Genomic DNA, 10,044 nt, shown 5'->3' with positions numbered 1-10,044 from the left:
AGGCAGAGCCGAGCGCTGGCCGGGCCTTCAGCGGCCGCGCCCACGCCCAGCGCGCCCCGCGGACCCCACACCGGACTGAGCATTGGGGCGAGCTCTGATCCCTGGGGCTGGTCCGGTCCGGCAGCGCGGTGTGGGCAAGCTGGGGAGAACCAGCGCGGGAGGTGCCCTCCGCCTCTGGGCCGCCGAAGGGGCGGGGGTGGGGCCGCGGTTGCCCCCAGGGACACACCCATCCAGGAGGGGCTGTCACTGCCCAGGCCTCTGCTGATGGCGGAGGCCAGATAACCCCCCCTGAAGGAATGGAGGTGGTTTGGCCTGGCACCCCAAAGTGCTTGCTTTGTGACCTTGGGGGCCTTGTCGGAGCCCTCCCTCTTCTACAAATGGAGGCCCCACGAGCTGCTAGGCTAAGTCTCCTACTACCAGTGTTGAATGGAGTTTGGGCAGCCCCTTGTGGCCGCAGAGATGGGAGAGGGGCTGGCCTTTGGCTGAGGACCAGGTGGGCAGGGGGGGAGGAGAGGTGTGCAGGTAACAGGATGAGGCCCCCAGCTGTGCCTTTGTGGGGAGACCTCTGTCCCGGGTTTGTTTCTGCAAGTACTGGCAGGTTTGGGAGTTTGTTCTAATGGTGAGGGGCTGCGCTCTGGACCTAGCATGGCCCAAGGATTCACTGTCCTGGGAGAGAACCCAGGAGAGTCGTAGAAGCTGAAATCTGTGGACACTGAGAATCCCAGTAATCTAAGAAAGGAAGGCCTCATGGAGGAGATGAGAATCTAAGGCCTGAGTAACAGGGGTGTGATCAGTAAGGCAACCCAGAGGAAAGGTTAGAGACCTGTACCCACACATTTCTCCTGCTTTTCTCTGTGGGTTCCCTAGACAGGGCCTTTGTGGAGAGGCTCCTAACTCTTCAAACTCAATCCTTCCTGTTATGGCCTCCTTCCTGTCTCCCTGTGGAAGGTGTCCTGTTATCCCCGCCTCCCCAGTTCTGAATGTGTGTAGCAATGGATATCGGGGTACAGGACCCAAGGGGAATTAGAGGCCTGGATCAGCCAGGGATCTACTACATTGTTGAGTCCGCTTACCTGACTTGGTGGTTTCCAGCCTGGAACTTGCTTCCAGAGAAAAGAGCAGTGTGTTTCTGGCTTATAGGTTGGAAAGAGGAAATTGTGTGGGTCTGGGGGAGCATACCCAGACACACCAGGCATGGGCAGCAGGAAAAACCCAGCACCTGAGCTACCAGGGTCCATTTTTCACAACTGTTCTGGATTCTGGACCGGGGTACAAGGGGTGTCTGGCTGAGCTAGGTGCTAGTCCTGACTGCAGGGTGATTGCTGACTCCCGTGGGTGCTGGACATGTCCCTTCATTGTCTCCAGCAATTGAACTTGAGAAAAGGGACTTTAGGCTGCATCCTCTTTGGAGACCGATTCTCTCCGGTTCTTCTGGGTGGTTTCCAGTGCTCAGTGTGTTTTGGAACATAGCACTAGGACCAAAACATTGAACATTTAAGAGGCCTCATGTCAGGTCACTTCTTCAGTAAGTATTTGTGTGCTTACTGTGTATCTGGCGTGGGGTATTCAGAGGTGAGCATGGTGAGCTCTTGCCTTCCCGGAGCTGACTGAGTTCTCCGGAAGACACATGCGGACAGTTCTGTAAATGTATAAAAATATGGGTGCTTAGCATATAAAGTCCAAGGAACTGTATGTGATAGGGATGCAGAAGGCTGTCTGGAGGATTGAGGTAGGAAAGGGGACGGGAACCAGAGATATGGTTCAGGTCTTGAGGTGACACCAGTGTAGGGCCACTTCATTCTAAAGCCACAGAGTTTTCTTCTGTGTGTGGACCCTCAGCTACAGAGGCCTGGCCTGTGGGAGTATGCTCTGGGTGGTGGCTTGGCATGTTGTCTGTGCTCAGCCTGAATTTACAGCCCAAGGCCTAGGTGAGAAAAGCCTCTGAGCCTGAGGTGGGTGGTGGTTGGGAAACTTCTGCTGAGCAGTCTCCATTCCAGAGTGCTTGGCAGTGTTGCATCTTCCTGGAGGTGGCACCCAGCACATGAGTTTCTACACCTCAGGCACCTACCATGCTCAGAGAGCCAGAGAGGTCAAGGAGGCAGGCATCTGGGAGAGGCTGGAGATGGTGACCCACCTATTAGGGTTCTTCTGGCCTTTGAGTTCAGTGATAATGAATCTGGAATGGAGCTGGAGCCAGCCAGGATCAGCCTGTGGGGCAGAACAGAGGTGGCTTCTGGCCTCGGGCCCCCGGAGCACCTGCATGAGTGCTCCATGCAGCAGCTCAGACTTGTTAGAGGAATGAGTGTACTAGGAAGCGTGACTGGTACACACTGGTGTCTAGGAAGTGGGTGTGGAGTAGGGGCTGATCACTGAGCGGCATTTTCCTACCTGCGCTGTGGTCTAAACTGCTCTCATGGTGCTGGGCACCTGTATGCAGGGCGCTCTGATACTATTTTAGGTTCTGCTGGTAGAAGTCAGTGAGCAGGGGTGGGCCCACTTACCCATTTCAGGGTCCTCCTGGGAGCCTTGCCTTCATCCCAGGATTCTGGAGGTTAGTTTACAATGAGACTGACTCATTTTGGAAATTGCCCTGCCTGGGTCTGAGACACTGAAGTGGCAGGTGCTGGGTACGAACTTCATAGACTTACTAGTAAGGAGCCCCAGAAATCGACCTGCCCAAAGTGTGACTCTGTCCTGTGCCTGAGGTTCCACAGGGGCTGCAGAAGCGCGTGTAGCTGGGAGCGGGAGTGGCCCCCGTGCCCTTGGTCTCCATCCTGCTTGGGCTCAAGGCCGAGCTCTGGGCTGTGTGCTGTGCACTCCCCCGAACACCGGGGCTGAGCAGTGTGACACCCGTGAGAGCAGGGCCTGCCGGGCACCGGCCTTTGACAGTCCAGCCCTCAGGCATCTCTTACCCAAGCTTGAAGAAATGTCACAGCGATGTTCTGTGCCCTTTATTGGTGTGTTGAGGAACCAGATCTCCATGAACCACTGTTTTTTCAAATATCCTTGGTATAGGGAAAGGTAAGAGAGAAGCATTCTCAGGGCTTTTCTTTCCTTGCAGGAAGGAGTGAGTCCTGCCTGATTGCTGCCCAGAGCAGCCCTCCCAGGCCGTGGTGGATGGTGGGGGCACTGCTGGCACGCCTCTGTGCTCCCCTGCCCCTCCGCCCTGCCCCGCGCAGCTTTGCCCGGGCCCACAGCATGCCTGTGTCTGGACTTCCTCCAGTGTTCCTTGTTGGCACGGTGCCTGCGTGTTGAGAGCTGGGTGAGCACCTCCTGTCTGTAGGGGTTGGTCCTTGTGTGCAGACTAAACGCAGACCCCCTACTCCCCTTGGCTGGACTTGATGCTTCTCACGGCCCTCAGGCAATGGGACATGACCTGGGGCAAATTCCCGATTTACTCCAAGAAAGGACAGTTCACCCCAGGTGAATAGATGCTGATGAGAAAGTGCTGAGACCACAAAAGGGGAGTCACAGAGAGGGATCTTCGGACAGCTTTTCTGGATGCAGGTCTTGGCTGTGCCACGTGAGGTCATGGCAGTTCTAGTGCCCTGACAGTGATCATGGGGACATGAATCTGGCTCCCCTCAATGGGCTGGTGTGAGGACTTGACTACTTACACCTTGTCTTTGTGTTTCAGGCTGTCCTAAGGCTTGCAGAGAAGATGGCCGCCCTTCACACGACCCCAAACTCCCTGGCTGCCCGGCTGGAGAGGGCAGAGGCTGGGTTGGGATGTGATCCTGATCAGGAGGAGGAAGAAAAAAAGGGGGCGGAGCAGGAGGAGGAAGAGGAGATGCCAGTGGAAGAGGAGGATGTGGTGGTGGCAGAGCTGGAGGCCGACGAGGAGGGGGGCCAGACAGGGCAGGTGGAGCAGGTGGAGGTAGAGTTGGAGGATGAGGATGTGGAGGAAGTGGTGGCAGAGCAGCGGAATCCACCGTTGGGGACCCAGGAGCACCTTAGCCGTGGTGGTGATACCAAGTTCCCAGTTCGTCAGGAAAAGGGTAAGGAAAGAGGAGCCTGCCTGGGGGAGGAAGTAAGGGAGGCTCAGGTGGCAGGTGGGGGAGACCTCCTGGGCCCCAGTAGGTGGAGCTGGAGCAGCAGGGCCCAGGTTTTGAAGTGAGGAGGTAGCCAGGAGCTCCTGACCCTGCTTGATGGATGGACAGAAGTTGGCTGGGACGGTGAGGCCCAGTGCTAAAGGCAGCTGGCCCCTAATCTTTCCCCTCAGCCCTGCAGGCCACCCGGGTTCCAGCCGTGCCTAGGGATGAGGACCTGGAGGAGGAGGAGGAGGGGGAGGAGGAGGAAGAGGAGGAGGAGGAGGAGGAGGATTCCCTGACAGCTGGGTCTCAGGTGAGCGGCCCCCTCATTTGGAGCTCATTGAACCAGGGCCGGGTCTCCCCAGGGGGACTTGGCACCTGCCGTCCTAGAGCCCACCGTTGGCAGGCCCATAGCACTGTGGTCCCCAGGAGACCCCCGGCAGGACTGGGCTTCAAGAAGCAGCCCATGGAATGTGGTTCCAGTCTCCTGACCCTTCCCAGGCCCTTGGGACTTCCTGGATTGGTGTCAGTCCTGTATTGTGTGCAGTCCCTTTAGGGCCCTGGTTCTCCCCCCAAGATTATGATGGACCCCTTCCCTAGAGAGCCTGTCCTCTGTCCAGTTGGACACTGTCCACCCAGGGCCCACGTACAGTTGTGTCACTTGTCCACCCAGGCGTGGGCCCTCACACTCCTGATGTCTCTGTGGGTTGACCCAGACTGCAGTAGGGGAGAAGGTGACCTGGAGCATGGCCGGGGGCTTGGGCTTCCTTGTGTCCTGACTTTTGCATGAGTCCTGGCTCAGTGTTGTCCCAGCTGAGCCTGAGTTTCTGCTCTGAATGGGAGTGGGGGCCCTGCCTCCCAGGGCTATGGCAGGGCCAGTCCTCGTTGCTATCGGGCACTCGCCTGCTGATGGTGGGGTGCTGGGCTGTGTTTCTGGGAGCTCTAGGTTGCAGGGCTTCATGTGCTAAGTTCTTGTGGAAGTAATCTCCTGTTGATCTTTCTCGGGGCCCTTGCCTCTAGTGGGGGTCACTTAGGACAGTGTCGGGGCTCTTTGTTTTCCAGGGGCTGGTCACCTTTGAGGATGTGGCTGTGTACTTCTCCCTGGAGGAGTGGGAACGGCTGGATGCAGACCAGCGGGACCTCTACAAGGATGTCATGCAAGAGAACTATGGGATCCTGGTGTCCTTGGGTAAGGAGGTGCCTTCGTCCCCTAGAGGTGTCCTGTACAATGCTGCCTGGGGCTGAGCTGTCTGGGAGGTGGCTTCTGGAGCTCCTGGGTCATGGTGAAGGGGGTGGTAGAGTCAGCCCACCTTCTAGAGGCACCCCTTGCTTCTGATTGTCGGAGTGTCCTAGAGTCCTGCTGTGGCCCCTGAGGGCCAAGAGTCAGGTGGACATGTTCTGGGATGCTCTCTGCGATACTGACCTGGGGCAAAGGGGGCAGCAGAGGAGAGGGGTGGATACCTGCAGGTAAAGATGGGTGGAGGGGCTGGCAGGAGAGCTGGTTGTCAGGGCAAGACTAGCGAGGGATGGTGAGACCCTGTGTGGGAGGCAGGAAGTGGGGGCTGGCCCTAGATTGTCTGGAGAGGAGGGCAGAGGCAACTTTGTGGCTGTGAAGAGGGGTCTGCTGAGCAGCCCTGCAGCTCCCCTCTGTTTCTGTGGGGCAGGATACCCAATCCCCAAACCGGATCTGATCTTCCGGCTGGAACGAGGGGAGGAACCCTGGGTCCCAGACAGTCCACGTCCTGAGGAGGGAGACATTGTCACAGGCGTTTACACAGGTAAGCACGAAACGGAATTGAGTGCGATTTCTGCCATCATAGCTTCTCAGGGTTGTGGCTTAGTGCTGGTGGCCTGGGGCATAGAGTGGGCTAACACTTGGCCTTTGTGGGTTGGCTCTTCATGGTTTCAACTCTGGGTACTTAAGAGTCAGGGCACCTTACAGATCCTTGGGGTTCCTTTTAGGAGCCTTTAAAAATAATCCCCCTGCCCCTGCTTTGGAGTTTCTGAGTGAGTTGTCAAGTTGTTGATGGGGCAGGAACATGAGGTGCCAGTCATGAGGTCCTGGGCATGCTCAAGCCTTCCAGGCCCCAATGTGAACCAGTCCTCTGCTTCTTCACACATTTGGCCATCTGTGAACAAAGTATCTCCTCAGCCTCTCTCTCTCCTGAGAAGGGCTGTGGGTAGCCCTGGACCTTCTGAAGAGTTTGGAGAAATGCACACAGAAAGTGTTCAGGGTAGCAGAACTTTCTGAAGACTGCAGCCCTAATTTTGGTTCTGTACCTCCAACTCTGAGCCGCAACTGAAAATAATTTGAACAAAACAGTTTGATGCCTGAAGATGTCAGATGCTTAGTCCTGTCAAGGTATCTGTGAATTGGTCAGTAGAGGCCTTTGTCATAGGTGTGTGGCTTTGGGCTGGAGTGAGGCCAGCCTGGTGAGGGGCACTGACATCACATCAGCCACATCCCTGGGCATATTCCAGAGCTCCTAGAAAATAAAAACATATGTCCTTGAAAATAAAAACAGTGTTGTGCCACATGGGTGGGCTTCAGAGCAGGGTTCTGGCTTGCTGGAAGGGTCCCTGCTGTTTCTGGATCAGACTGAGATGTCAGTGATTCTCTCAGAGGGCCTGAGTGGGAGGCCTGTATCCATATGGGCACATGTTGGAAAAAGCCACTGGGAGGTGAAGGGCCACTGGCCTGCACTGGCCCGTCTCCCACATGGTCTGAAGTGTTCCGTTCTTTGTGCACTTTGAGGGCTTTCTGCAGCCTGCGCCTGTGTGGTGCTTGCAGCATGCCCTGTGGGCCTGGCTTGGCAGCTGAGGAGTGGGCTAGTAGGGCCAGTGCCCCTGTGCCTTCTCCTGGGCCAGGTCACTGTGCTGGGGCTGGCAGACCCAGAATGCCTCTTTCCTTCCCCCAGCCCCAAGCCTGACTGTCTTCAGAACCTAGGTAGGTGAAGGATCCAGACACACCAGGCACAGTCTTAGGGCATCACCTACCTACTGGGTAGGGATGAAGTGGCAAAGGCCAGGGGCAGCTTGGGCAGCATAAACCCATGTAAGACTTCCTTCTTCACTCCAATCATAGCCAGTTTGCTACAGCCACCCCTCTGGCCCGGACTGCTGCCCCTGCCTTCCAGTCTATGCAGCTGAGCCCCTGATAGGCTACACGATGGATGCCGGCTACACGATCAAGCCTCACAGCTTCAGTGCTTCTCAATTGTTATCTTGCAGAACAGTGTGGCCGCTCACCTTCTGACCAGTTGGGCCACATATGACATTTGAACTGTAGCAAGTCTTCCACTTAGGTCCCCCCAGAGCCTCTTCCTCTGCTCTAGCTCTTGTTCCACTTCATCTGGGCTCCCCACTCCCTGTTCCCTTCGCCTCTCCTGGCCCTCTCCTTTCCTTCTCTCACCAAAGCCTCTCTCCTGGCCACTTAGAGCATAGTGTCCTGCCTCTCAGAAATGCTCTGTGTGCTTGCTGGCTAAGTTCCTGCCCTTGGGGAATCCTGTTTCCTGCCTCTTCCCATCCACACTGAGCCAGGGAACAGATAGGGGAGGTGGGCCTACAGGCTGCCCACGTGGCCCACACGAGGCCATGTGACCATCATGGCCTGGTGATCCGGCCTCACATCCTTGTTGGGTTGACTTTTCCACTCTGCGACAGACCCGTGGCCCTCAGAATGATTTGTATAGTGTTATGAACTACAGAACTGCCAAATACCAAAGAATAAAATAACCTATCTTTGCATACTTTCATGAGTTACATGGTCTTGTTTTTTTTAACAGCTGAAATCTTGCCTGTGCAGTTCTGGCTATATTTCACCCCACTGGCTTTGCATTGCTGTGTGTGATCATGTTCTGTATCTAGAATGCTTTCCAGATGAGAGTGAGGGTTGAACTGGGGTGGACAGCCCTCCAGTTCTGACCTCGCCTTGGGGCAGGACTCTGTGATCCAGGCTCACTCAGCCTTGGACCTAGTGGGGTGGGAGCTTAACCTTGCAGAGGTGGGGATACAGTGTGGTGGGAGGACACACCAGCCAAACGCAGGGGAGAAAGTAGGCATGCAGGTGCTTTGGGAGACTGGGGCCCCGTGGGCGAGGCATTTTCCTCCTCAATCCTGTGTGGCTTAGTGCCTCTCTGGAAGCACTATTTCCCTGTAGAGTGTCTGACGACGGGCATCTCAGCACTGTTGTAGTATAAACCAAAGATCCTGACTTCTTATGACATGCTGCACTGGAAGGACAGGTTGGGTGTAGCTTGGTGGGGGTGGGGCAGAATGACAGGAATGTGGGGTTCCTTGGCTTTATGCCATGGGAAGGTGATTATAACTCATGCACTGTTATCTGATGTGGGGCCATTCACAAGTGCACAGTAGTTGAGAAAAAGCCGACCTGTTGGGGACATTAATAGGGACCTCTGAGCTCTGCCTGCACGGTAGCTGGGCCTGTTAGAAGTAGTGAAGAGAGTGGGGGGGCCTAATGATCTTCTAGATCTCCTTGGTGACCAGGATTGGGATCTGCCTGTCGTGGGGCCAGGAGGGAGATCTTGGCTACTGGCCAGCCTGAGGCTGGTGAACCCAGAGAAAGAGTGATACTGAGCAGAGGCAAGCACTTGGTGGCCAGGTGGCAGGTTGGGCCGGGGTTGGAGTCTTGCTGGCTTGGGTGAAGTAGGCCATTGCAATGGAGTTCTTTGGGAGACTTTAGGGAAACAGCCTCCTGCTGAGGAACAGGGATGATCTGTAGGGTGAGGTGGTATGGAAGAGTTAGTTTTGAGCCATTTGAGGACATCCAAGTAGGAAAGGAACCTGGGCCTTCCTAAGAGGGATGCCTCTGTGCAGAGTGAGGGGTGCCTCACTCTGCAGTTTGTAGGGAGACCTTCATGTCTGGGGTGTGGACAACTTGCTTAGGGTCCTGAGAAAGTCATAGTCACTTAGGACATAAGCCAGCAAGGGTCTCCCAGCCTCTTCTCACTGCCCCCACCCTCCCTTTCACCTTCAGGCGCCTGGTTCTGGACTGATGACATGGAGGATCATGAGGAGGAAGATGATGAGGACTTTCTGGCAGAGGTGGCTGAGGAGGAGAATGAACCCCCAGGGCTGTGGTCTGCAGCCTACGGTGTGGGCGATGTACCAGGCACCTGGGGCCCTGACGACTCAGATTCAGCGCAGACTCCAGAAGGGTGGGAGCCCGACCTGGGCGGCCTCGGGGGCCTGGCGGAGGGCTCTGAGGCAAAGGCCTTCTTGCCTGGCCGTGAGCCGGGTGTGAACCTGCCCTGGGCCTTCCCTGCAGAGGTGGCCGCCCCCACAGGAAGGCCCGAGACCACGTGTGATGTGTGTGGCAAAGTGTTCCCGCACAGGTCCCGCCTGGCCAAGCACCAGCGCTACCACGCAGCTGTCAAGCCCTTTGGTTGTGAGGAGTGCGGCAAGGGCTTTGTGTACCGCTCCCACCTGGCCATTCACCAGCGCACACACACCGGAGAGAAGCCTTTCCCTTGCCCGGACTGCGGCAAGCGCTTCGTCTACAAGTCGCACCTGGTCACCCACCGGCGCATTCACACCGGGGAGCGGCCCTATCGCTGCGCCTTTTGCGGCGCGGGCTTCGGGCGCCGCTCCTACTTGGTCACGCACCAGCGCACGCACACTGGCGAGCGGCCCTACCCCTGCCCGCACTGTGGCCGCAGCTTCTCGCTGCGCTCCTACCTGCTGGACCACCGGCGCGTGCACACGGGCGAGCGCCCCTTCACCTGCCCGGTGTGCGGCCGCAGCTTCAGCCAGAGCTCCCAGCTGGCGTGCCACCAGCGCGTGCACACGGGCGAGAAGCCCTACGGCTGCCCGCACTGCGGGAAGCGCTTCGTGCGCCGGGCCGGCCTGGCGCGCCACCTGCTGACCCACGGCGGCCCGCGGCCCCACCGCTGCGCCCAGTGCGGCAAGAGCTTCAGCCGCGGCTGCAACCTGCTGCGCCACCTGCTGGTGCACACCGGGACGGGCAGGGGCCAGACGCTGCGTCTCTTGGCTG

At 57.2% G+C, this 10,044-nt stretch overlaps 1 protein-coding gene across 1 annotated transcript in view; it reads left to right on the top strand.

The window, feature by feature from the left end:
- Window positions 1–3,068: 3,068 nt before the first annotated feature.
- Window positions 3,069–10,044, top strand: part of ZNF316 (zinc finger protein 316) — a 10,913-nt gene continuing 3,937 nt past the window's right edge. Inside the window, exons 1-6 of the mRNA XM_012731752.1 lie at window positions 3,069–3,262; window positions 3,638–3,998; window positions 4,223–4,344; window positions 5,094–5,220; window positions 5,696–5,809; window positions 9,028–9,876. Of these exons, the coding sequence (XP_012587206.1) occupies window positions 3,662–3,998; window positions 4,223–4,344; window positions 5,094–5,220; window positions 5,696–5,809; window positions 9,028–9,876 (1,549 nt within the window). The 5' untranslated portion in view covers window positions 3,069–3,262; window positions 3,638–3,661. The remainder of the gene's footprint in view (window positions 3,263–3,637; window positions 3,999–4,222; window positions 4,345–5,093; window positions 5,221–5,695; window positions 5,810–9,027; window positions 9,877–10,044) is intronic.

The sequence above is a fragment of the Condylura cristata genome, unplaced genomic scaffold, assembly GCF_000260355.1.
Source record: "Condylura cristata isolate star-nosed mole 26May11 unplaced genomic scaffold, ConCri1.0 scaffold00032, whole genome shotgun sequence".
NCBI lineage: Eukaryota > Metazoa > Chordata > Mammalia > Eulipotyphla > Talpidae > Condylura > Condylura cristata.
This window is presented reverse-complemented; position numbering and strand designations above follow the sequence as displayed.